This window comes from Dasypus novemcinctus, chromosome 23 (genome assembly GCF_030445035.2).
Source record: "Dasypus novemcinctus isolate mDasNov1 chromosome 23, mDasNov1.1.hap2, whole genome shotgun sequence".
NCBI lineage: Eukaryota > Metazoa > Chordata > Mammalia > Cingulata > Dasypodidae > Dasypus > Dasypus novemcinctus.
The window spans coordinates 16768007-16795598 of record NC_080695.1 but is presented as its reverse complement, the minus strand read 5'-3'; the positions used below and the strand labels follow the sequence as shown (position 1 = coordinate 16795598).

The 27592-nt window shown below is 50.7% G+C and overlaps 1 protein-coding gene across 7 annotated transcripts in view; it reads right to left on the bottom strand.

The window, feature by feature from the left end:
* Nucleotides 1–27592, bottom strand: part of CUX1 (cut like homeobox 1) — a 336617-nt gene that overhangs the window by 235565 nt on the left and 73460 nt on the right. For all 7 annotated transcript variants that reach the window (XM_058285907.2, XM_058285909.2, XM_058285904.2 and 4 more), the window contains exon 2: nt 25964–26074. In XM_058285907.2, the coding sequence (XP_058141890.1) occupies nt 25964–26074 (111 nt within the window). The remainder of the gene's footprint in view (nt 1–25963; nt 26075–27592) is intronic.

Here is a 27592-nt window from a genome sequence, read left to right as displayed (position 1 = left end):
CCGGACACACCACTTCCCGGCGCCAGAACTGTGCCCCTCTGCGAGGGCAGCTCAGGATGGCGGACAAGGGGGCTCCTGACTCCTCCTTCTCAGCCAGCAGCCGCGTGTTCAGAACCCTGTAGGTGCCGCCCCCAGTGCTCGCCTCCACCCAGGCGCTCCCTCCCGTCAGCACCCACAGCCCTGGCACACTGGGACCGCCTCGGGTGCCCCACTGCCATCCTGAATGCCAGCACGGCACACGACAAGGAGGACACTCGCCTGCGTGGGGGTCTCCTTAAGGCCCTGTACCATTTCAAGTAGTAATTGAGAGTGGCTATAATTTGCAAAAGGCGACAGAGAGGGAATTTATTCACAATTTCTGAAAATTACTAATAATGGTTTTAGTTTCTTTTACTCTGCTGGCAATAAACTCTCACGGGGTTAGACTTGGTATCTAGGCGAGAGTGGGTATGTCCGAAGCAAATGTCCGAGGCTAAATGCGCAGAACCAGGCTGGCCTGGAGGAGCAGGCTGCGTCACATGCTTTCCACGGCTCTCTGCTGGTGGCGAGGGATCCCAGGCTGGCCTCCCGCCGCCCAGCACACAGCCCGCAGCGGCCCCCCAGGCCCACGGTGCCTCCGGGCCACTGAGTGCTGGATGGGAAGCTCGGAAGCAGGCATCGTGCCATGCTGTCTGGCTCCCGCCCTCTTGTGGCCCGAGGTCTGAAGTCCGGGTATCTGAACGGGCAGGACTGGTCCCAGCAGGAGTGTTTGTGGAACGCCATGGAGACCGCCAACTGCCAGGGGCATGTCATCAACTTGAAATTTACAAACTTGAAATAGGTCCCCCTCTGGAAAAGCAGGAGGGGAGGGACAGGTGAAGAGCTGAGACAGGCCGAGGCCTTCCCCTCTAACTCTGCAGGCCTCTCCTCTGGGGCCCTCTCCTGCACAGACCCTCCTTCATGGCGAGCAGCCCCTCTGTGCCAGCGTGTGCCTGGGAGAAGCCAGGAGGGTGGGGTGGGAGGGACCAGGCCCCTGCCCATGCTTCTGACGACCAGGTACCTGCTCCATCAAGGACCTGCTCGCTGGGCCTTGGGCCACCTGACCCTGGGAATGGTCAACTGAAGGACATAGCAGCTTTGTTTCCTTTTTTTCTTTTTTAAAGATTTATTTTTTATTTATTTCTCTCTCCTTCCCTGCCCCCCACCCCCAAATCTCATCATTGGCACCAGAAATCTGTGTCTTATCTTGCTGCGTCAGCTCTCCGCATGTGCAGTGCCACACCTGGGCAGGCTGCTCTTTTTTCACGCAGGGCAGCTCTCCTTACGGGGCATACTTCTTGTGCGTGGGTCTCCCCTACATGGGGGACACCCCTGCATGGCACGGCACTCCTTGTGCACATCAGCACTGCGCCTGGGCCAGCTCCACAAGGGTCAAGGAAGTCCTGGGTTTGAACCTTGGGCCTCCCATGTGGTAGGCGGATGCTCTATCCGTTGAGCCAAATCTGCTTCCCAGCTTTGTTTCCTGAGTCACAGCACGAATGGAGTTTGGCAAGCAGGTACATCACTCGAGCTCTCACGTTCTTTCATTAGAATCACAAGCAATCTCAGTTTCCATTGATCAGGAATCAGCCAGCTCAGTCAGGGCGAACTGCGCACTTGCCACGTCATGCAGCTGTGAGAACACGGGTCAGGCCCCCACGCTGGCCAGGGCGGGTGTCCACACACACAAGCAAAGGCGGGTGCTTACAAAGGAGCAGGCTCCATGTGCTCCCAGAGCCCCAGCACACCAGAAGTGCTTCTTAATATTTGTTGACCAGAACTGAGCCTGGGAGTTTGCAAATGTTAACCATGGTTACCGCGGGATAGCAGAATTTGGAGTGACATTTTTCCCTTCATTAACTGAGTATTTTACAATTAGCCCATATTATCTTAGTAATGGGGGGGGGGGGTTCCTATTTTGAAAATGCAAAGATGAACTTTTAAAGGTAGATAGATTCCACACATCACTGCAGGACAAGAAGCACATATCTAAGCACAACAGAGAGAGAACTGACCAGAAGTTGCTCTGTGCCACAGCACGAGCATCTCCGAGAGGTGCACCAGCTACTCTTCATTTCTTTAGCCACATTTATTGAGGGCCTAGGAGGAGTTGAGCTGTGTGTATCGCTCAGAACAAAATATATTCTGAATCTCCAAAATCCAAAAGGTACCCACAAACCTAATGACTGGTGTAGCAGTTCGACATGGTTATGAATTTCAAAGATGGAAATTGGATTATGTCTGTAATCTGGTCTGTACCTGGGCATGATTAGGGCTTTGATTGGGCCACGTCATTAGGGCACTGATAAAAGGCATGGCAAAGGAGAGAGTTGGGGTTTTTGATATTGGAGTTTGATGCTGATGCCTTAAGTTGGAGCCCCAGGAAGTAAGCACACAGAGGAAAGAGAAGCCCCAGGAAGAGAGGAACCCTGAGCCCAGGAAGAAGTGAGCCCTGGGAAAAGAGGAACCCTGAACCCAGAGAGAAGCAAGACCCTAGAAGAAAGGAACCCAGGAAGCCTGAACCCTCGCAGATGTTGGCGGCAATCTTGCTCCAACACGTGGAAATAGACTTTGGTGAGGGAAGTGACTTATGCTTTATGGCCTGGTACCTGTAAGCTTTTCGCCCAAATAAACACCCTTTATAAAAACCAAACAATTTCTGGTATTTTGCATCAGTACCCCTTTGGCTGACTAATACAACTGGTTTTTATGGTTTTTTTAAATCAACAATTCACACTGTTAAGGGACACACTGCTCCTAGCCTACTTCTGGCCCCAGCTCCTTCTTTTGTGCCGACACCTGTGTGCCAGGCTCCTCTCTCTGCAGCCTGCACAGACACCTAACCCTGGAAGGACAACCCTAAAGCAGGGCCCAGAGAAGGGCTGAGGCCAGCCAAGCCCGTGCAGGGAAGAATTGCGCGTTAAAAACTTACTACCCTCCCGTTACTCTACTTACTCTTCCGAGCACTCGCCAGGCTGGGAAGGGGAGCACCGTTTACCAGGCACCAGTGTGCAGCTCACTAAGCTACACGTGAGGACGCACGGCCTCCGGGACTGAATCGCGGCCATCCCAAGAAGGTGCGATTCCCATCCGCGCTCAGGGAAGCTGAGAGATTTCCCGGGCGCCAAGAGCCGGAGGACACACTCGGGGTGGGATGGAGAGAGGCTGAGGGTGCACTGCCAGCTGCTAACGGGTAAAGGAGACACAACGCAGGGGAGGGCAAACCAGGGCAGCAAGGGGGTCTTGTAGGGAATGACATCTCCCACCTGCCGCCCTAAGACAAGCAGTTGGTAGAGGGATGGGAGACAGAATGTTTCCCCTTTTTAGCCAATTATTCATTTTGGAGTCGACACCGCCTTAAAAAAAATCGTTTGAAATAATACTGAATACAAGGTTAAGATCGAAAGACACACCTGCAGAAACTGGGCCTCTTGGAATGAGAATTCAAAGGACTTTTGTTCCGTTTCACGTATTCTGTGAAAGCAAATCCATGACCCAATGCGTCTGTGTTGCAGACAGACACTTTCCCGGCTGGGAATTTTCCTGTCCCGGCCGTGAGCCTCCGCCCTTTTGGTTGTGGGAGTAGTCTTTTTCTCCCTGAGTCATATTTTTTTGGAAGTCCTCCAGCCCTCTAACTAAACCTGCAATACCCTAAAAAGGTAGGTTAAGTGGTGCTTCTAGGATTTAAGCATCTTTCTCCACCTACTGGAACAGAAGGTGGGTACGTTTCTACCCAAACGAATTCAAAACAGACTTGGGAAGCAATGTGCACTGGCATGTTTGATAAGACTGCAGTTACGCCACAGCCTGCAAGGGCTTAAAACGGGGTGGGGTGGGGGGGCCCCCGGCTTTCCCTGCTCCTGTGATCTAACAAGTCGTTATTACCCTTTTCTAGTCTTTAAAGGTTCGCCTTTGGATCTGGAATTTAGCAAAGCAAAATGCCCCTCAGAACCACTGTGTCCGAAGGCTTAAGTGGGGTAATTAAAAACCCAGAATTCTTCAGAGAACGTATCTGTTGACTGGCTAATATAATAAAGGCTTCATCACGGAGCTGTGATCCCGGCATGAAATGAAACAGACCGAGCTCAGGAATGCCAGGACAGTAAAAGGAGGAGGGGAGACCAACTTACTCTCACAACCAGGTTAGCAAGCTGCAGCTGCCACGCTGCAGTCCCACCCAGAAGGAAATGCAGGTTGATGGAATTAATGTCAAGAAATAGATGCCACTGACAGTTTTTTGAAGCATTCCCTTGCAGTTTACCAAAGATGCTAAATACTTGTCCTATCCTCACCTTTAAGATTTGCCAGGAACAGTGAGGAAAGTCAATATACACTCTCTATGCTCTATGTGAAGTCCCTTCCCACCCACGCCACTGAGCAGAGCCACAAAAAAGGGGTCCCCCAGCAACGACAAAGGCCACCAGGATGCAAGTTCCTGGGGCAGTGCAGGTTGGGACCAGCAATTACCTGGCTTTACCTTCAAATTAAACTCCTATAACAGAAAGCTAAGTGGGAGGGAGGGAGGGAGACGCTGGCAGGGCTTGTCAGGTACCGCCCCCCCCCCAGGGGGTTGGCGGGCTCCACCGAGGGCCAGGGTGATAGGGACAGGCTGCCCGGCAGTTGCCTCCATGGAAACGGTGTCAGATCTGCAACAAAAAGCCCCAGCTTTAAAAGGAGCCACCTGCCTCAAGAAGCATGGCACACTGCCCTTTTCCTCCTGACAGGCAGAGGTACAGTATGCAAGCGAGATGTGCACAGCTGCTTATTACAGGGCAGAGAGCAGCCCCTTCCCACGGGTCACCCTGGCTCATCCTCCTGGAGGGGCCCCTGGGGAGGCACCCCAGAGAACTGCCTGAGCCTCAGTCCTTCTATTGGACTGCTGTGTGACTCTGGGAACATCACTGGCCCTCTCTGGGCCTTAGTTTTCTCTTTCTTTGATTAGAAATGGTTTACTTAAAATCACAATGTGACAGGGTGGGCAACTGACAGCTGAGCCCCACCCAGCCGTGACAGCATTATGATTTGGGGGCATCCCCAGGCCAGGCTGGGTATGGATCCTTCAGAGGCCACCTGCGCGACAGCATGGAGTCGTTCGGCCAGGCTGCCAACACGTCCTGAACAATAATGTGCTCAAATATTTAGGAGGACCAGAGGCGTGGCTCTTACCTTCCCTGGGCTTATAAAGTCAGTACAAAGGAAGAACACATTCACAGTCGAGGCTCTGAGAAGAGCACCTGCAACTCAGAGGACAGAGGGAGAGCCCGGTTTCGTTTGCACAACTGGGATGCGGCCCCAGAGCGGTCACCCCCGTCACACCAGCAGCCGTGGCCTTGGCGGTCTGCTCCTACTTCCAACAGCAGGCCGACGTTTTTCTCCCTTGTGACAGAAGACCGCAAATGGGGTGGCTCTACCAATTCTGAATTCTCCTTCCCCAATGAAGATCACTCATGTTCAGAGAGAGGGCGACAACTCCTCTGCAGACGGGAGAAACGGTGGCACACGAGAGCGCTCTTAGTGAGGACGGCGTCTCTCTTCCCAGTGAGGGCATCGGGTAGGGGCGGACGTGGGGCTGCAAACAGCTTTAGACGTCCCCTGGGACCGCTACGGGGGCTCCTGAGGGACACCCTGCCTGACCAGTTTTACCCCTGTCTCCCCTCTGCGGTGCAGCTGCATAACAGAATACTCTCAGGGAAAAAGAAGGGGGGAAGGAACCACTGAGACGTGCTACAGCACGGATTTCAGATGCATTCTGCTAAACGAAAGAAGCCAGACTCAAAAGCTACCTCCTGAAGGGGTCCCTTTATACAACGTTCGGGAAAAGCAAAACTGCAGGAGCAGTAAACGCATCAGTGGTGCCCTGTGCCAGGGGTGGGGCAGGGGGCTGCCTGCAGAGCAGCCCAGAGGAATTCCAGGGAGGCATGGAAAGGTTCCACATCTCTATTGTGGTGGTGAATACTGTGGATTGGGTTAGTTTGTCAAAATCCATAGAAGCAGACCAGAAAAGAGTGATGTATACCATGTAAATATTGCTTTTAAAAAGTCTCTCCCCGAGTTTTGATGCTGGAGCCCGAGAAGTGAACACACAGGGGAAGAACACAGAGGAAAAGAGCCGGCTCCTTAGACATGGCAGAAGCCCTGGGCGGGGGGAGAGAGAGAGACAGACAGACAGACAGAGCTGGTCACCTGATAAGTCTACAGCTGGCCTTGTGGCAAAAGGCAAAGCCTAAAGGGTCTCAGAGTCTGCAGCTAACCTTGTGGAGAAAACAGAGGAGGTGATCCTGAAGAGATATGAACCCCAGGAAGAGAGCACCCCAGGAAGCCTGAACCCTGACAGACGTCGGCAAGCATCTTGCTCCAACACGTGGCAAAGACTGTGGTAAAGGAAGTAACTTATGGTTTACGGCCTGGTAACAGTAAGCCTCCACCCCAAATAAAGACCCTTTATAAAAACTTAAAAAAAGAAAAGTCTCTCCCCAAAGGAAGAACTGATTTTATACCAGTATCCTTTATTCCAGGGCTGGAAAAGCATGGATATCAACCTTTCTCACTGATATCTTAAAAGTTCCATGAGTAGCGAGACCAGGATATGCACCAGTATAATTCAATTATTCACCCTTGGGGGGGGGGTGTAAGTAAAAGAGACGAGTAAACAGGACTTGCTCATTTTAAGTTTTTTTACCATTTATATATATATAAAAGTTGGCGCTCATACCCTTGAACCTGCTAGAAGTGCTGGTGATACCGAAGTGAGTAAGTAGGAAACCACTAGCATCATGAATGGGGAAAAGTGCACACTTGCTTAGCTTGGCTGCTTAGAGGGCAGCAGGGCGGGCAGGTAAGGGCAGGGCGTGGGGCCAGGCTGCCTGCCCTCACCCCGACTCTGCCACCTGCCAGAGGGGCGGCTGAGGGACGTGTCAGGCCTCATCTCCTCTGCCCGGGGGCGTTAGGCCTCTACCTCCTCCTCTGTTGTGTGGGGGCAACGACAGTTCCACCTCAGAGGTTGTTGTGAGGAGGGCGGAAAACCCACAAGGGAAGCACCCTGCCTGACATGCTCTTGTCGGCCCCGGTGATTATTATTATAGGCCCACTTTCTGCTTGTAAAATTGCTTTTAATTCGTGCAACACACACACCTCAAGGTACTGCACAAAGAAACCACTGGCGCTAAATTCTCCTGTGGGGTCCAGGCCTCACAGACAGGATTTTAAGCTCCGTCACACCGCAGGTGGCAGACATCTCTACGTCACAGCTTGCCTCAGTCCCTCAGACTGAAGTGCTGAGGCGGGAAGGGTCCCAGACTGCGGCTCCCACTCCTGCCAGGGCACCCCCACGCCCTCTCTACACCCCTCTGACAGGGGGCTCAGGGCATCTGAGGCACTCTGAACACCCTGGCCTGAGCCAAAGCCCAGCTCTGCCCTGTACTGCTTGCTGTGTGGCCTCAGTTTCCTCAAGTATAAAATAAGGAGACTGGACTAGACAACCCTGAGGCTTGAGGTCTACACAGTGTGATGACACTGGTCCTCACCAGGCCCTTCTAAACCCACTGATCTCTCCCAGGCACCCTCCAGCCACAGTGGCACTCCCTCACATCTCTCCTAAGGGGCTTTCCCGTGCCATCTCACTGCCTCGGCCCCTACCCACCCCAAGCTCAGCCCCGTGGGGGAGACAGAGAAATGCAAACCACAGCCCTGGTTTTCTCCTGCCCCACAGGGGAGACACATCCTAAATCAACACAAGCAGCAGCAAAATGCAGCAACCTGGCCGAGCTCTGGGAGCCAGGTGAGCAAGAGGTGAGCAAGAGCTGGCAAAGTGGCCAGGAGGAGACGGAGGGGGGCCGTGGGAAGGAGCACGGTAGGCTCTGCGGCTCCCCAAACGGGCCTCCTCGGCCTCCTCAGAAGCATCCGGGGTTCTGTGCGCAGGTCCCCAGGCCCTCCCTGGGAGGCTATGTCTCACTCCGTCTAGGGTGGGGCCCAGAACAGCATTTTTAACAAGCATCCACCCAGGAGATTTTTATGATTGGCTGAGTTGGGAAAATCCTGAGGTAAAGTGGCTACTTCATGACTGGAAACGAAGTTGATTTCTTAACCATTAAAATTCTGAGAGGCGTGATGCCGATTTCATGACTAAATAATCGGTCCTCTGTCATTTCGAAGGCACCCAGGCTAGGGCCACAGGAAACCCTCAGGCAGCAAAGCAAGGCTCTCCTCGTCTCCTGGCTTGTTGGCTGTCTATTCCACTAGAACATGAGCATCACGAGGGCAGGGGCTTTTGATGGTGTGTTCACTGCGGCATCCTCAGGACCGGGCTGGTGCCCGGCACAATAAACGTTGGTGGAATGAATACTGCCCACCGCACCCCAATTTCCAGAACGTGCCGTTTCTTGCTGAGCCCATTCTATCAGCCTTCGTGCTGATCTGGCGCTGCCCGTGTTCCCTGCTCTGCACCGCAGCCTCCAGCACCCAGCCCTCACATCACTCCCCACCCTGTACCCTCCAAACCCTTGGAAGGGCCTCAGACAGAATAAAGTCCTCGTTCTTTGGAGACTCTCATGGCCCTTCACGCCAGGGCGGGAGCCTCGCTATGCTGCCTGACCGGTTCAGGGCTCCTGCACAGCCCTCAGAACCCTTTCTTTTTGCTCCAAATGCCCCCTGGACACCCCTCCCTCCATTTGCTCTCTACTGAAACAGCGGATGGTGGCGCCGGCCTCCCCGGCTGGGCAGCAGTACCTTGCCCAAGGCGGACGCTGGCTCATCGGCTGCACTGCACGTAACCGTGACGGGGCTAACGCAGGTCCTCACTCGTGCCCCCACGATCCCCAAGTCCCAGTGGCCGCCGTCCCTTCAGATTCAGCCGTTCTCCACTCTACCGAGTGAGTGCCGTCTCCTCGCCCAGCAGTCAGGCTCTTTTTGCCTCTGCTCCTGGAGAACACAGCAAACCCAACTGTACTTTGGCCAGAACTTACTTGAAACAAATCCGAAAGTTTACTTTGGAAAAGGAGTTAATAATAAAAGTTGGAAGGCGTCTTCAGGGCGATAAACACCTCCCTTTTTCCTTTCTTCCAGCTTCTGGCACTGCACCTTCCCCTTGGTCAAACGCTTTCTGGGACACAACCACAAGTCTCCTAACAACAGGGCTCTAAGTCCAGAGACAGGGAAGGAGGGAGAGGTGGATGGAGCGGAGAAGAAACCTCTTCAAAAACCCTCAGACCTGCTTCTCCTCTAAGGAAGGCTGCCGTGAACGCCTTTTCCTTCATCTAGGACCAGTCTTCTTGTAAGAATCATCAGGGGCTCTGGTCAGGGAGCCGAGTTTTAAGAGTGAGATAGATTCTTGAAACCCTGCACCTCTCCAGAAAGAATGGATAACATTCCTCAAAATTTCTAGAAATAAATGCAGAAACAGAGAGGCACCTTGTGAATTCAAATAGAATTGTTTTGTAACTGTGGAAGGTCATCAGAGCAACCCAACTAGAATAAACATCTCTGAAAACGAAGAAATATTATAATGAAAATAAGGCACTTTTAAAAATGTCAGATTAGCTATATCATTAAAATAAGTAAAAATGAAACAAAATTCTCGTTACTTTTAATCTCTACCTTAGGTGGGAGGGAGTTAGAAGAGATTTTCAAATGCATAAAGCATAACCTGCCTTTTTAGAACCTAGTCGGAACAGGTTACAGTCTGATTTTTAAAAACATACCACTATCCTTTGGACAGTAACACGTGTTCTATTTCACAAAGGGGCCAAAGAGGCTGCAGACTTCCTGATAACTGTATTAAATTTCCCCGGGGCGGGGGGACCAGCTCTCTTCTGACAGGCCACAATGGTTTCAGTGGCCTGAGATACATTATTTTATATTTAGAATATTGCTAACCTGCTGATTGTTGGTGAGGAGAAGAGAGGGGGGAAATGATCAAATAAAGTAAACTTCTTCAGAAAGCCATAAAATAGCCCTCCTGGCCTGTTAACTAAAACAAAATCACTTTAGGAAATGAAGAACAGAAAACAGAAACAACTTTTTTATCATTTCAAAGTCAAGCTCTAAAAGTTTTTCTGACTTACGGCCTAGAAGGCATAATGATTATTTTTAAATGTCTGGTTAAAAATTAGAAAGTCTCAAAGGTAAGCCACAAGCATTTGAACTAACCCTGAACATTTCTATTTCTGTTCAAGTACCAAGTAGCATAGTACATGAATGAATATATTCATCTTTACTTTATAACTGAAACAGCTCAACTGCATTTAAGAATTTCAAACATTATTTTCTATTTTCAATGCAAACTGAAAATTACATAGAAAGTAGTACGATCTTAATATCAGAATCTGTTTCTAGAGAGAGACAGTAACAGAGAGAGAGAGAGAAGACATGACAATTGATAAGGCAGGAATTCAGCCTGAACATTGTTTGCTTAAGGAAAAGGTGAATAGCTCCAAATTCTTTTTTAAAAATCCAATTCATTATTAAAAGAGAGAGAGAGAAATGGCCACTTTATAAATACTAACAAAGGCTCTGTATTTTTTTTTAAGATCTTCAGAATCCCTGGAATAATGCCTGCCAACTAAAACACCTACTATGAATTTAGTAATGGGTTATACAAACATAAATTACAAGGCCAGACATTTTAAAAGGAAAAAAAAAAAAGGTGATTTATTGACCTGCTGGAGACACGGCAGGATAGAAGCACTATTTCAATTTTCCATATATTCCTCAACACTGCAGATGTGCTAATGCAGAAAGAATTTTAAAATAAAAATTACTCTTAACTCTTCTGGCTCTAACAAATCAGTTCATTTACTTAGAGTGGGTTACCAAGGAAAGGATTTCCCACACTTAAAATCAAGAAAATTAATATAGGGTCAAACATTTTATCTAGCTTCAAGTACGAATGAATTTGTTCAAACAAAAATGTATCTTAAAATCGTATTCATTAAAAAGAAAGGAAATACATAAATATCACATTCCCTTCATTTGTAACAGTGAAAACAGTAAAACCACAAGTTCTATTCTTAACTTATTAGCCCAGCCTAGCCTGTCCATATTTCTTTAACTTATCTCACCCTATTCATATATTTACAGATTACCTTTTTCTTGTCTCATATCACTGGTGAAACCAGTATTTTTCCTTTTCCTGGGGTAGCCCAAGTAATCATTTAAATATATATGAAACACTTTTCATGGGTTGTTTATATGTGACCCAAAATAAATAAAGATATACTTATCTTCAACTTTTAATAAAGGAAACAGAAGCTATCACCCTCCTCTGAACAGGTCATGGGATCTGCACTGGGCTGATGAAAGTCCCCGAACACACACCACGAGAAAAGGAACCTTCATTTCTCTTCAGCTTGCCAATGACTGACCATGCCACGAGTGGTCATTTTCCAAAAGCACATGCAACTGTGGCTGAACAAGCTTAATAAAGAAGGCTCGCTGGAAAATACAAAGGTGCAAAAGAATGCGTCTGCATCCCCGGTCCCGTCCACTCCTCCCCAGAGAAGGCTCGTTTGTAGGTGCACGCATGCACACGCACACACACACACACATACACACACACGATGGGTTCCTGACACTTTGATTATGTGAACACACGTGACCCCAGGGAAAGGCTGAGACCAGCCCCATATTTCAGACAAACCAAACAGCCAATAGACAGTAATGGCTTTAAGCTACTGATGACCTGGGCCAAACACGAAGAATCACTTAATCTTCTGAAGGAAGCTGTCAATGTTAGGAGGCCCACAGCCGACCTTTCCCCTGATCTTAATCACAGCCACCTATGACAACAGAGGCAGGTTTATTTTTATGCCTGGCTTCAGACTATGAGGAGCTATCCTCACTGTTGACTATTTTGTATCCACACAACGACCTAGAGTAAATTAAGTCTATGTAGATTTCACAGACCCCATGAGCCATACATGGAATGCAAGTCACCTCAGAAGAAGATCTAAAATAACTCCATCAAAACTCTAAATGCTTTAAAGTCTCCCCAAAGTAACCTACAAATTCTACGAAAATCCCATTAAAATCCCAAGAAAGGAAGCAGCTGTGGCTCAATCAGCTGGGCTCCTGTCTACCACACGGGAGGCCCTGGGTTCGTGTCCCAGGGCCTCCTTGGAAGGCAGGCTCACCTGCATGCCGTGGAGAGCCGCCTGCCTGGGCGCCTTGGAGTGCCGCCAGCCCGCAAGCGCCATGTAAAGCCACCCCAGCAAGGTGACGCAACAAAAAGGGAGGCAAGCAAAAACTCAGAAGAATGCGCAGCAAATGAACACAGAGAGCAGACAGCAAGCAAGCCGCAAGGGGGGCGGGATAAATAAAAATAAATAAATACAGACACAGAAGAACGCACAGCGAATGGACACAGAAAGCAGACAGCAAGCAAAAAGCCACGGGGGGTGGGGTGGATATTAAAAAAAAAAAATTCCCAAGAAAAATTTTTAAATGTTAATGGAACTACACGATTCTCAAATGCACATGGAAGAAGAAAGCACCAAGAATAGTCTAGGTAATTTTGAAGAGCAAGTAGGTGGAGGCTTTCCCTGAGCACATGTCGAGACGCAGCCATCGTCTAGTAATGGCTCTGGTGGGGCGAGAGCAGCAACATGAGAGCAGCGCAGGGGGCTACACGGGTGCACGAGCAGGCAAAGTGGACAGACAAGGGGCCCTGGTCCCTGGCAGAGGCACTGGAGGTGACTCACTGGGAACGGTGGACTCTGGTTAATGGTTCTAGGACAGCTGGCTCTCAATGGAAAAAGGTAGAATGAGGTCCCCACCCCAATCGCCATCCACACGAATGTGTCACAGGCCCGATGGCAAAAGCAAAACCGAAATCCCGTTGGAAGAAAACCCAGGGGACCGTGTCTTTATGACACCAGTGTGGGAAGATTTCTGAAATAAGACACAAAAAAAGCATAAACCTTACAAGATGGAGAAGGCTTACCTGCATTAAAATTAAAACCTCACGTGGGACCAATGACACCACCGACAGTGGAAGGACAGGACACAGCCTGGGAGAGACCATCAGCACGTATAATGCCCAACGAAGGATTCAGACTCAGAATACAAAAACGCCCAAGAAAGCAGTGAGAAGGCAGCAACCAGCCCAATAGGAAAATGGGCGAGGATATAAACAGGAAAGTCACAAAAGAGGAAACCGTTCGGGCCAGCCATTGTACAGAAAGGTGTTCACCCACATCAGAAATAAGGAAATGCCAAGTAAACAAGAGGCCACTTCACACTCATCAAATTAGCAGAAATCAGTCTGCCAGCGCGCACAAGTGGCATCAGTGTCGTGAGGATGTGGTGGGAACAAGCCCTCAGGTCACTGGTGGGGGTGCAGCCAGCCCCCTGCCATCCTGGAGGACGAGTGGCAACACCCCACTAAGCCCCGGCACCCAGCAACTGCAGCACTTAGGGATCCCTACCCCAAGTGACCTCTGAGGATGCTGAAAATAATAAGGAAAAGGAGAAAACCACCAAAATCCCACTTGCCATTCTCAGTAGGGTAACGTACATTAGCTGTGGTTTATTCACATGGTGGAACGCTGCACCACGGAAATGAGTGAGCTAGATGTACAAGCCCATGTGGCTAATCTCCAGAGGGAAATGGTGGCTGAAAAAGGCAAGGTGGAAAGGGTCTGTAGAAACAGTTCACCTACATGCAAAAAAAATAACCAAAACAATATGTAGTTTAAGAACGCATACAGGAAGCAGATTTGGCTCAACTGATAGAGCGTCCGCCTACCACATGGGAGGTCCAGGGTTCAAACCCAGGGCCTCCTGACCTGTGTGGAGCTGGCCCATGTGCAGTGCTGATGCACGCAAGGAGTGCCGTGCCACAAAGGGGTGTCCCCCGAACCCCACACGCAAGGAGTGCGTTCCGTAAGGAGAGCCGCCCCATGCAAGAGTGCAGCCTGCCCAGGAGTGGAGCCGCACACACAGAGAGCTGACACAGCAAAAAGAAACACAGACTTCTGGTGCCACTGACAAGAATACAAGTGGACACAGAAGAACACTCAGCAAATGGACACAGAGCAGACAACGGGGGTGGGAAGGGGAGAGAAATAAATAAAAATGTTTAAAAATCTTAAAAGAAAAGTGCATAGGTGTTGCTAGGAATGCAAAAACATGGGAATGAATGGTCAATTTTAGGATGGTTTTTACATCTGAGGAAGAAGGGAGGGGGCAGTGATGGAAGAGGAATTTTAACTGAATTTGTAACATTCTTTATTTGAAAGAAGAGGCATCAGAAGCAAATGGGGCAGGGAAGCGGACTTGGCCCAGTGGTTAGGACGTCCATCTACCACATGGTAGGTCCGCGGTTCAAACCCCGGGCCTCCTTGACCCGTGTGGAGCTGGCCCATGCGCAGTGCTGATGCGCGCAAGGAGTGCCGTGCCACGCAGGGGTGTCCCCGCGTAGGGGAGCCCCACGCGCAAAGGATGCGTCCCGTAAGGAGAGCCACCCAGCGCAAAAGAAAGTGCAGCCTGCCCAGGAATGGCGCTGCCTGCACAGAGAGCTGATACAACAAGATGACACAACAAAAAGAAACACAGATTCCTGTGCTGTTGACAACAGAAGCAGACAAAGACAACAACGCAGCAAATAGACACAGACAACTGGGGCAGGGGGGAAGGGGAGAGAAATAAATAAATCTTTGGGGGAAAAAAATGAATAAGAAGCAAATGGGGCAAAATGTTAATATCTATCCAAGCTTCACAAAGGGTACAGAAATGTCGGTTTGTTTTCTACACTTTAAAGTATATTTGAATTTTGTTTTTTTAATTTAAACCTGGTTGCGCAATTTTGTATATAAATTAACTAGAGATCACAGGTAAAATCCTTGTATGGATGTGGCTCGGGGAGAGCAGAGGAGGCTGTGCCTTCTGGGTCTTTCTACTCAAGTGGCCACGCCCTCATTCAACAAGTTCTTAGAAGAAACGTGTGCCAAGGTCTAACTGGTGCAATGCTTTTTTTGAGCAGTTTCTCCCACACCTTCCATATGCAATGTTCTGGTACCCCAGCGGTCAAGTGGTATGGAAAACGTCGGGGCTGAGGTTGCCCCCCACCCCGCCTCAGCTGGGCACCCCCGGCAGGAGCTGAACAGTCAAGCTTCGGGATGCTCTATCACAGACCCCTGGAGAGTGCCCTGAATTCAGAGGCAGGGAATGGGTGAGTGAACATGTGCTGACCAGGCCCCAAAGGGCCGTGGAGCTCCAAGGATGGCCTTGCAGATGTGAAGGTAGGTGTCCTGCAGCTGAAGTGCCCGCTGAGGAGGGGTTCAGGCTCCCTTTCTCTCAACTGTCCTGGGAAGTCAACCTGAACGGGGGGGTGGGCAGCCCTGTGTGGCCGGGTCCTCCGGGGCAGGAGGGAAGACCCTTGGGATCTGCAGCGCAAGGCCGCCGGGCTCTGTGCGCCAGAGCTCCTGTGGGCGCTCAGCAAATGCTCCCTGAGGACCCGCCCTGGCCAGACCTGTCAACCACCTGGACCCCAGAACTCCAGCTTTGCCATTTCTAGCTTTGACACCCTCGACAAGTTACTCTGTCTCTCCCGGCCTCAGTTTCCCCCTCTTTGAAATGGAGATAAGCACTGTACCTACTGCAGAGGGTCCCTGTGAGTGTTAAACAAACCGATGGTTTAGGAGGGGTTAGAGCGGCGCTTGGCACGTAGTAAGCTGCTCACTCAAGACAAGCTGGCCTCACTAGCGTTACTGCCATGCCCCTGGAGTTCAGGGCCCTAAACAAAGTCACCCCAGTGTGCCCCCCCACGCATGGTGGGATCGCCGTAGCTCTGTGCTGTGAGTCCCGGTGACCTTCTGAACAGAAGAGCCCCGAGAGGTAAAAGCAGGTGATGGCTACTAGGAAGAAAGGGCAGAGCCCGTCTTGGGCCCACAGGCAAGAGAACTCGGGAACCTGCAGAGAGCAGAAGGCACGCGCTCCAGACACCACCGGGCGTCGCGCCAAGGCCGCGCTGCTCAATTCAAAACCAGAGGTGGCCTGTGCTGCTCAAATTTCAAGGACAGCCAGGGGCAGAGCCAGAATTGGGGTCTGAGTGTCCTGGTTCCCAGTTAAAATCTCCCTCGACTCTACCTACTATGCTACAAGGTCTTCCTGTTAAAACAAAGGGCCACAAACAAAATTATTACAGTCTAGCCTAATAGGCTCATAATGCTCCTCGTAAACCTAACGTTTTATACAGCTCACATTTGCAAGTTAAAACGGAGAGCTGACATTAGCCAATAATCAGTGTTCAACAATTGGCCTCATCCACCCCACCCTGCCACCCTGGCCAGAGCAAGAAAAACAGAAGACAAATCTCAGTGTCAGGGGAACTTCTCATCCGCTTGTCTCTTCCTGTGCTTTGGTTTATAATAAACCCCATACTGTTAACAGCGCTCTCAGGCTGATGTCAGCTTTGAGCCTACAGCAGCTCCTCTCCGGGGATACGCCTACTGAACACCCTCACACACATACACAAAACCCTTGAAATGGGTAGTTCAAAGCAATACTCAAAAACGGTTTTATTTTTTTACTGATCGGAGAACCGTGCTCTATGCAGCCTGCCTGCCCTGGGTTCAAATCCTCCCAGGTTGGTTGGTCACTCTGTACAGTGCACTTAGCATAATGCTTGGCTCTTGGTAAATCCCGGATAAATATTATAATAGTTCACCACGTTCAACCAAATCTTAGGGCTCCTGCATTTACCCATTATACCTTAAAGATTGTACACAACCAGCATGTTTAATAAGAAGCTGAGAGCAAGTTCTGGGCTACTCTCAAAGAGCAGCGTCCAAGGAGAAAGTTCAGCAGCAAATATTGCCATTCTGTGAACAGGAAATCTAATGCAAAGGGAGGGAAATGACTATCATGTGTGGAAGGAGCAGATTTTTATTAAATGAATCGATTCAAATCTGCCGTAGAGGGGAGTGGGTGTAGCTCAGTGGTTGAGCGCCTGCTTCCCATGTATGAGGTCCTGGGTTCAGCCCCCAGTTCCTCCTAAAGAGAAAAAAAAAAAAGATGGAAATCTGCAGTAGAAATTAGGGTCCACCCTATGCTTTAAGAGTTGGTTTTGTTTTGGGGTTTTTGTTTTTGTTTTTAGTGTTCATTTCTAGCTTTAAAATTCACCCATGAACACAATTTCTCCTTTAAAAAGAGTGGCTTCTACGAACTTGTGCACGACTTGCCATTTCTTGAGCTTCTCCTATTTGCCAAGGCTATTCTGGACATTGGACAGCATGGTGCCGCAGGCAGAGTACCTCCAAGCTCAGTCGTCGCTCCCGATTTTGGGTTGAGAAAATGGAGGTTTGGCGAGGTTGTATAACGGCGCTGTGCTTAGGGGTGGCAGACAAGCATTCCGCTCTGCATGGTTCTAATTACAGCCTTTTCCTTTCTGACAGTTATTAAACTCAAAGATAATTTGTCTGTTATACTTAAAATAGCCCTTTGAAAACTGCGAGACACTTGAAGGAAGCACGCTCGCTGTCTCCGGAAGGAAAGGGAACGCCGGCTCTGTCGCCGTTTCAGGGAGTGAGGCTGGGCAGGCGTCCTGGTCCCGCGTGCCCCCGTTCGGGGAGACGCTGGAAGAAAGCGTGTCCTGGGGACCCTGCCCACGCGGCCCCTGGCCTAGGGCTCCTTGCAAAGCTCCGACCGCTTCCTGTTGTCAGAAACTGAGAGGTGACCTCTTCACCGGGTACTTAAGGACTCTCCTTTTTGGACCAAAGGCAACTGAGCAAAGTGAGGTTTCCTGCAAACTCAGGTGTTTATTGAACTGAATTTGCTAAGGTCCAAATTAAAAGCAGCGCTGGTCTTACCAAGTCCAAGGACTGAATCTTAGGCCTGAGACGGATGACGCGATTGGAGCAAAGGCATTCAGACCTTTGCCTGAAAAGACCTTTCAGGAAGCCTGCTGCCCCGAACAACATGCCCGAGTTCGTTGACGGTTGTTTCAAAATCTCTACTCAGGCTTTGTTTTGAGAGGGGAGTGTGAGGGGGAAGCTCCAGTCTCAGTTGTGCTCTCTCTCACTGCCATATTGTCCTGGTTTGATTCTTCTCACCACCTGACCTTTTTTTTTTTTTTTAAATATTTATTTATTTCTCCCCACCCTCTCGGTTGTTTGCACTTTGCTGTGTCTGTTCATCTCCCTTTTTTTTTCAGGAGGCACCGGGAACCGAACCCAGGACCTCCCATGTGGGAGACAGGCGCTTCATCATTTGAGCCACCTCTGCTCCCTGACATTATTTTGTCTGTTCATCCGTTTACTTGGTCACTGCCTGCCTGTCCCCTGACAGATGACAGCTCTATGAGAGCTGGAACCTTCTCCCCCAGGCACTGCTGTATCTCAGTACCTCGCACTATTCCCGGCCTGCTGCGAAAGCCCAGGGCTACTTGCAGAAGGAAGGGAGGGCAGAGCGGAGGAAGAAAGGCGTTTATTGTGCACCTACCCTTTGCTGCCTACCCGTGAACGCATCTCACCCTCACCGCAGCTGTGACGTATCTGTTCTACTCTACGGATAAGGGGACAGTCTCAGAATGGCCGGTGACCTTGCTCAAGGTCACTCAGCCTAAACAGCCATGCCACCACTCACTAGCTACCCACGCCACCCCCAGGCCAGGACTGGACACTTTCCCTTCCAGGAATCTCTGATTCTTCTCCCTGTGACCCCAGCAAGTAGGCAGAACGTCTTTTTGCAGATTAAGGAACAGGGGTTAGGGTTCTGTCCCAATGCTACTAAGGTCAGAAAGCTATTGAGAAACGAAGCGAGCCCTTGCCCAGCGCGCAGTCCCCGAGCCCAAGCTCTTCCCTCTACCTGACGCCCCCTGGAGCACGTTCTGCAGCCTTTCTGGAGCCTTGCTGGAATACGGAGGAATAATGTGGCCACCAGACACCACTGACTAGAGCAGAATGAGGTTTTAATTGTATGCACTACTCCATCCACACTCTCGAAGCAGGTTTTCTCCCCTAGGGACCCAAAAGAAACTTTTTGGGTTGATAAACTGCCTTAATGGGTTTAATTGTTAACAATTAAGCATTCACTTTTAATTTTTAAACTTTTTCTGGTTAAAGTCTTATTGTAACTTAACGGCAGGTGATTCTAGAATGATTAAACACCCAAGTAGATTATTTGGGCTTCATAATTTTGCCAAATACTAGGGTGACTTTTAAAAATTTAAAAAAGAAAAAAAAAAGTTGCAAATGCCAAAAAGAAAATTTACAAGTTATTTTTATGTGAGGAGTTCCTTCAGAGGATAAAGGAGAACTAAATTAAAAACCTCTGCAGGAATTTTCTCCACCCCCATGAAGACAGGAATTAAAAAAAAAAAAATAGCAGGTTTATTGAGATATAATTCACATACCATACAATTCACCCTTTTAAAGTGTATAATTCAGTGGTTTTTAGCATATTCACGAGGCTGGGCAACCTTTCCCCCTCTTTAATTCCAGAACATTTTCATCATCCCCAAAAGAAATCCTGTACCCATCAGCACTCACTCCCCATCCTCCCCTCTCCCAGCTGCTGGCAGCCTCTAATCTACTTTCTGCCTTTATGGATTTGCCTACTCGGGCTACTTCATATAAATGGAATCACGACATGTGGGGTTTGGGCATCTGGCTTCTTTCACATAGCATAATGCTTTCAAGGTTCATCCACAGTATGGCACACATCTATATTTTACTCCTTTATATTACTGAATAATACTCCCTTGTGTGGCTTGACCACATTTTGTTCATCCAGCCATCAAGTGGTGGACATTTGGGTTGTTTCTACTTTTGGGCGCTTAGGACCAGTACTGCCACGAGCACAGTACACCGCTTTTTGTGTGGACATAAGCTTTCAATTCTCTTGGGTACACACCTAGGAGTGGAACTGCTGGGTCCTATGGGAACTCTTAATTTACCTTTTTGAGGAACTGCCAGAGAAAGGCATTTCTTGAATTCACTTTTTAACTGTGTAAAAAATTAAAACAAAATTGAGGAGTCAAATAAAATATTATTTATTCTCCACTTATTTTGAGAACTGAATCTTGCGGAGTGATGAAACGAACATTTGTTTAAATGTCTTCTATTTTGGAAAGAAAAGGGCCCTTTCACACTGTGCTCATCACTCAGTGTCCGCAGTAGTCAGAGGGCGGTGCTAAATGAGAACACAGAGACCCTGACACCTCCCAGGTGGGAGAAGGTGCTGGAGCTCCGCCGCCCAGCGGGAGGGCAGGGAGGGGGCGTCCCCAGCATGCACTGCGTGGAGGGCTGCTGGCACTCTAGCTGGCAGCCAGCCCCCCGCTTCCAAGCTCGCAGGGCTCGTCGGGCAGCACTGTCCTCACTGCAAAGGCTCCATCTGAAGCGGCACGTCTGGTCTGTCCCTCCTTTTCGGAAGTAATGGTCTGTCTGTCCAGCCAGGGCTGTGGGTCTCCAATGAAGGCCCTCCCGTGGCCAAACCGACGAGAAAAATCATGCTGGTGGTTTTGCTCCTTAGCTGGCATTGATTTTATGCCCCAACGAGGATGACAAAACCCAAGCCGTTTGCCTGCAGACTCGATTAATTTGTGCAAAACGAAAGAGATGGGACTTCAGTCTGTAACGCTGACAACTCAGGTCGAAGGCAGTAACACCTGTACCTGGTTTTTCAGGTTAAAAAGCATGCTGAATCCTCTGTGAGCTCATCTGGTCCTCAACCATTTCATGATGTCACTCTAATTACCATCCTCATCTTAGAGAGGTTTTCAAAACAGGCAGGTGGCTCCGGCAAGCTTCCTGACTTGCCCAGGACCCCTGCAGGCCTGGCAGGCCGAGGGCGCCCCGTCAGGCCGCTCCCGGAGCCCCGGCCACGCCATCCCAGGGCCGCCCGGGCCCGACGTGGCCCTGAGTTGCAGCTTTATTTTTAAGTGACTCTCTTTTTCCAGGCTGAGTCACGCCCTGCAGTGCCTATATAAAGGCCGTTGAGGCAGTGACTAACGCGTCTGGACCCAGGCCTTAGCTATATATTACCACCCTCCTCTCCCTGACCACCCTTCCAACTCCTTCTCTCACAGGGAGGGGAAAAGGAATCGTAAAGTCTTCCCGGAGAGTCCGCCCTTCTGTCTCCCTTACCCAGGCAGAAAGCGAGCGGCTAACATGATGGCCACGCACTGCCTTATCTTCCTCAGAAACCGTTCATCCTGACCGTGCAAAGACAACTGGGCTTCCCTGAAGCAGGGGACCCCAGCCCTGCACCCAGAAGGAAACAAGCAGTCTAGTTCACGTCAAGGATGGCCCACGACTTCTCAGGACAACTCCCCAGAACGCAGGTTTTACAACTGCTCCCCGAGAATCGGAAAAATACTCCAGCCCTGCTAGAGAAAGGGCAGATCGAGATTCTGGTTCAGAAAAAGCGGCGATGACAGCAGTGGAGAGGCCGCTCCCTGTCACAAGCGGGCCTGCTGGCTCAGGAGGCAGGGCAGCGGGGGCTGCGGCTGACGTCACGCCCAGGGCCACCGTCCCCAGCTGGAGGCAGCTGGTGAGCGACAGCGCCCGGCCCCGTGGCCCGGTCACCCGAGGGCTGAGCCCGGGGCAAGGGACGGTGGCCTGAGAGGAGCCGCACGCATTTGGGCAGAGATAGGCAAGAGGCACAGGCACAGACACAGACCAGACATCACCAGTGCTCAGATTAAAGATGAAGGCTGAGAGGCCAAGCCGAGTTCAAGTACCTCAGGGGAAAAGAAACCGCCGCCGAGCTCCTGAACTACAGTTCAGTCTCCCTCACAGAAGAGCCGTGGCCCGTTTTACAGGCAACCTATACCAAACGGACAAAGTCTTACACAGACTCTCACAAAACATTCTGGGGTAGGGGCTGGCCACGCCGGCGGGACAGAAAACAAGGCCTCAGAACGGCCTCGTGATAAAAATCGCTGCACCTCGGCATCTGTGGCACTCGGCTCCTCTCCCCTCCGTGAAGGGTGATGGTTCTTCCCATATTTTCAAAATGAGTACGTGTTATTACAAACTTCATTTTGGGAAGCTTTAAGAGGAAACTGCCTGTAACTGCTTTGTTCTGAGGTTCCCTGGGCTGGTTCTGAGGCGCCCCCAGCACGTCACGTGGCGCGTCGCCCTCACAGCAACCCCGCGAGGCCGGCCTCCTCCTCACGGGCCTTCGCAGGTGGCAGAGAGCGGACTCGGAGGTGACCTAGCTTGCCGAGGGCCACCCGGGCTGGGAAGCCACCTGCGACATCCAACATGGAAAGCAATGCAAACTACAAAGGCCGGCCTGAACGGATCGACGTCCACTGCCGAGCAGTAATTCAAAAGGGAATCGATGCTTGGCTAGAAAAGAAAAAAAAGAAACTATTTCTTTGAAAGGATCTTTTTTGATTCCAAGAAATATGTAAAACTTTCTTCACAGAATAACTGCAATCCCCTTCAAATTAAGTGGAATTTTTTTTTCATTAAAAAGGGACAAGCAGGGGCGTGGGGGTAGCTGCTTAATGGGGTAGGGGGCTTCCGTATGGGGTGACGAAAATGTTCCAGCGATGGTTGCACAACACTGCGAACCCTAAATTGTACTCTTTAAAATGGCTAAGAATGGCAAATTGTATGTTATGTGTATTTCACCCACAGTTAAAATAAAGACAAGTAATAATATCTATAGTCTTTATTACAGATGTCTATATTAATCTAATGACATAAAACTGAAACTTAGGAAAAAAAAATTTGATTCCAGGCAGATGGTCAAGGCTCTCGCCGTCTCAGCAGAGGCGCTCTCCCCCCGTCTGAGCTGGCCCCTGCTGTCGGCCCGGCTGCGCTTCCACACACCCTCCACCGGCCTTCCAGGCTCCCCGTCAGAGCCCAGGCTTCGCCCCCTAACGCCCACAGTAAAAGATAAGGAGGCCCTTGATGGGGAGGGCCACACCGCAGGCGCCTCTGTGTTTTCCCTGGTGCCTGGTGCTGAGTATTAGACACCTCAGACACTCAGGAGACCCAGGGAGGAAACGCTCTTCTTTATCAGAACAAAGAGGCACTTCAACATCTTCACCGGCAATCAACGCACTTAGCACCACACCAGCGAGCGCCCACTGGCCTTGGGTGGGCCACGCTAGCTGCCCTTGAGGAAGGGCCTCGCAGGACCAAGCCAACAGCTCGAGGCGGTCTGGGTCTGTAAGAGAGGGGCACGCCTCGCCAAACCTTTTTACCCCTCGCAACAAAGCTCTGGGCAGCCTTCATTTTCACACGTCCAGTTTCTGCAAATCTGATCACAGAGGTGTTCGTTTCTTTCTCTGGTTGTCCAGTGGTAGAGCTAGACAGAGTGACTGATGTCAGAGTGGGGCCTCTGGACTGAGACTTCAACAACAACTGCCCCACATGCCCCTCTGCATCCTGCAGCCAGGCCCAGCACTCGCCCTGCCCGTGCTGCCAAGGCCTCCGTGCACCCACAGGGCCTGGGCTGCAGCTCCCTGCCCCCACCTCCTTAACTGGCTTCAAATTTTCAAGCAGAAGATACTGGCTGGGGGTGTGAGTGAGGCTGGCTGAGTTCTCCGTGGGGTCTTGGCCTCAAAGTTCCCACAGGAGACCAACCCCCCCCCCCCCACACAGATCTCAAGGACAGTCCCTGGACAGAAAAATGAAACGGGAATCGTCTGGGGCAGCAGACAGCAGAAGGGGGTTCTCCCCTTGCCGCTTGCCTGGAAATTCACCCTGCACTAAGACGCTCCTGCAGGGAAGGAACCCCAGCACACGCCGGCCTCGGCCGCCGGGCGACAGCCTTCACTGCTCCCGGGTGTCCTTTCTCAACGCAAGGCAATGTCTTCACAATGTGCCCTGCAAAGAAATGCCCCAAATGCTGCAGACCAAGGAGGCTGCCTCCTCCCCGGGCGTCTTCTATTTATCGGGATTAACACACAGTTTAAGGCTGGATTCCTTCGAGTAACTGACCACGGGTTCGATATGAGCCGTGCGAGCTGGTTCTACGATCCTGCAGAATAAAGCCTGCTGGGATGTCGGCGCGGGACGTAGTGCAGTTCAACCAACGTTTATCAACCCAGGGCGGGGCCCAGGTAGCCACAGGCAATCGTGTCACCTCCTTGGCTGGCACAGCCTGCACAGCAGCTGACAAGGGACTGCAGGAGAACATCTAGGAATCCAGTTCTCTGCTTAATCGTCTCCACAGTGCTTACTGGCCGGCCTACTACATTTCCTTGTTTGTTTGTTGTGTGGTCTCACTGCCGGGATGGATGGCCTTGCCCTTCTTTTTCGGACTTTCCGTGGAAACCCTGGGCCGATGGTGACCAAGATGTCCCCTGCACTGAGGGGAGAGTGGTGAGAGCCGAGGACGGCCGATGACAGCCAGTTCCTGGAACGGTGCTGAGAGCAGCTCGTGAGACGGACGCTAAGGGGGTTGGCCTGAGGAGACGCGGGCGGTCAAGGACGGGCGCTCGGAAAGCCCCACGGTTAGACTCTCCACGCAGGTCTGCTCTGAAGCAGCGCGAGAGAAGGCAGTTAGGAGAAGCCCTGGCTCCTGGCTCCTCTCCCCCTTCTGTCCGTATTCACAGCGAGGATGAACGTGGAGAAGAGCGCCCGCCCCGCGCTGCACAGAAGGCAGCGAGCCGCAGGCACCCATCACCCCGACCTGCATTTTCAGTCTGGTAGGACGTGTCAGACCCACAAAGAAGGCCAGGGTGGGGTGGAGAAGGGAAGTCGTGGGTCCAAGATTTGAAGCCGTCTGGGGTTAGTCTGCCTGGACTGACCCCTTTCTTTCCCCGGTGCTCCCATATGTTCCCCCAAAATATTTACTCTGAAAACAGAGGGCTAATAATCTGTTTCATAAAATGGTGTACAACAGCCCCCTCTTCAACAGCAAGCTCCTTTGAAACATTTAAAATGAGCTCGCATTATTGGGGAGTGGCTGTAGCTCAGGGGTTGAGCATCTTCTTCCCACGTACGAGGTCCTGGGTCCACCAGCACCTCCAAAAAGAAAAAAAAAACACCAAACACGTAACATGAGCTCACTTTAAGAAATCCAAATCACACATAATTTCTGAGAACGGTAGAGTCAAGGGCATCCCCCCTGGAAAGCAGCTTTTCTTTCCAGCCTGTTCCTCTGTCTGACATGGAAGTGCTAGGAGCCAAGGAAGAGCCCTGAGGCCTGGGAGCCAGGGCTGCTGCGAGGCACTCCCGCCCCGGGAAAGGGACCAGGGGCTCAGGTGGGAACGAAGCATGAAAACCACCGCAGGCCCCCCTGGCAGAAGTGGTCCTGAAAGAAGTGCCCAGATCTGCTCAAGTATCCATCACACTCTGGTTTCTTTTTCTTTCTTACTGAGCCTTTGATAGGGACTGAAGGGAACGCGAGACCTAGAAAACAGACCAGGGAAATGTGCCCCAGCAACTCCAAACGCTGTCCTTCCAACACGTTCTTACAAGAAAAAAATAGGAACATAAAGAGCACATTGCCAATGCCCTTTAAAGTGCATTTCGAGAAACACACAGGCTGCAGACAAGACACTACCAGTCTAAATGTCTGTTTTATGGGAAGTATCGGCATCCTGCGAGCCCAGATGCCTGTGACATTCAGGCACTGTGCCCGCCCGCCAGCAGGGCAGCAGGCCCCCTGAGGCCCCTCCACCTGGTGATGTCCTTAGATTCACGGACCCCTTTTCTAGGTGGCGTCGGGGGTCAGAGGCTGGGCTGGGCTCCAAGACCGCACATCTCTGTACACCTGGCCATGTACTCTTATGTACTCAGCTTGTTCAACACCTGCATCTGGAATAAGCTCAAGCTTTAATTTTCCAAGCAACCTATGAGTTCAGACATCACAACAGCCCACGTGGTGATACGCAGCAGCTAGACTGGGACTGGGGACAAACGAAAGACAGAAATCAGATCCTTTGCCACACAATTGTCCAATAAAACGAAATGCTTACGAAATACATCCTGACCACGTGCTAGAATGACAAACCCCTCCGCCGGACGCTGGTGGCAGCCCGCCTCACCTCTGGAGTGTTCTTCTTGAACTCCCGGCTTTGCTCGATAAGCCGCTTTCTGGACTGTTCGCTCTCATCTTGTCTGTTCGCCAATACTGTTGCGGTGGCATCAAGTTCTCTCTGTCATGAGAAACAATGACGATAAATGAGATAAATGAGATTGCAAACGCACTTTGCACCAGAGGTGATCCCTTGACCAGGACACTGGGGACATACCCCAGGGGCTGCCGAGATGGGCCACTCATTGGCAGGGGAGGGGCGGGGTTAAGCGGAAAGAGAAAGTAACAAAACCATTTGGTTCCCATCCATCCCACACAGACTGGTTCGAGGAAACCATACTTGCTCGCCTCGGTATGCTCTGCACCAACATGCCTGTCACAAGACGCTATGTTCCTGTAACGAAACACGCAGTGACACTGCCCTTTGTTAAAACCAGAGCCAGGCCAATGCCCAGATGACACTCCTCCCTGGAGCAGCTCCATTTCTGCTCTCAACAGGTGTCTCTTTTTTGCCATGTCTCTGTGCTCCAGGCTGCCTGCTGAACTCTAGGCCTCTGATGGGGCAACCACTTGGGCAGTCATACTTGATTTGCTTCCATTCAACCAATATTTATTGATTGTGAGCTTACTAGAATAGGCCAGGCACCAAGATAGATACCATTAAAACTAATCTATCACTTATTTTCAAGAAGGACCTTTAAAAGGTAAATTCGAAGAATAATTCAGTCTTTCTAGTATCTTATAAACTTCAGAAAGGAGGCACCCAGCAACAGCAGTTACCCTCAAACCACTGTACTTGGGCTGAAATCCTAAGAACCACCAGGAGTGGATTCTGGGTAAGAGGACCTGTCAGGGGTTGAGGGTGCCCCTTCACCCTCAATCTGACACTCAGCAGCACCAGTGAACCCATGTCCTGGCCTCAGAAACTCTGGAAGGACTTGCCAAGAGGATCTGTTTCAAACGAGCCTGAAGCAGATGGCTCGGGAGTGTGCTCCAGGCAGACAGCAGGACACGTTTCTGCAGCCACCTCAAGGCCTGCTCCCGTGTTGCGCGGCTTCGGTTGTTGATGGCACACACCGGCACATTCTGCTCAGGGTTACAGGGAGCTGCTAAAAGTGGTTCTCGATGACACGGACCATCACCCCACGGCCAAGCAGAGCATCGCAAAGACCAAGATCCTTCCACAGGCCTCGAGGAAGCATGTCCTTCCTTCTCCTCCCGTCCCAGGAGCTTCCACCTCCTCTCTGGAGGAAGTCGCCGAACTACTCTGCAAGCCCCTTGCTGGGCATTCCTTTGTACCCTAGAGATGGGCCACTGCACCCCAGGAAAAGCCGGACGAGATGACAGAGTGCAGGTACAGCCAGCCACGGAGCCACCAACTTGGAAGCACAGACGGTTTAGAAACAGGGGACAGGAGAGATACCCTCCACCCCACATTCTCCCCTTTGTTATTTCTGGCATTAAAGCAAATTCTGGGCAAACAAGTCCAAAAGAATAACATGGGCTAGAATTCAAGAACAGATGTCAAAGCTATTGCAGCAAAGAGGGAAACACTGAACATTTTGATAGACCACATTTGAAACACATCCCAGTGAAGTGAAGGCAGGGAAAAAAAAGAGCAATCGAAACCAAGGCGGTG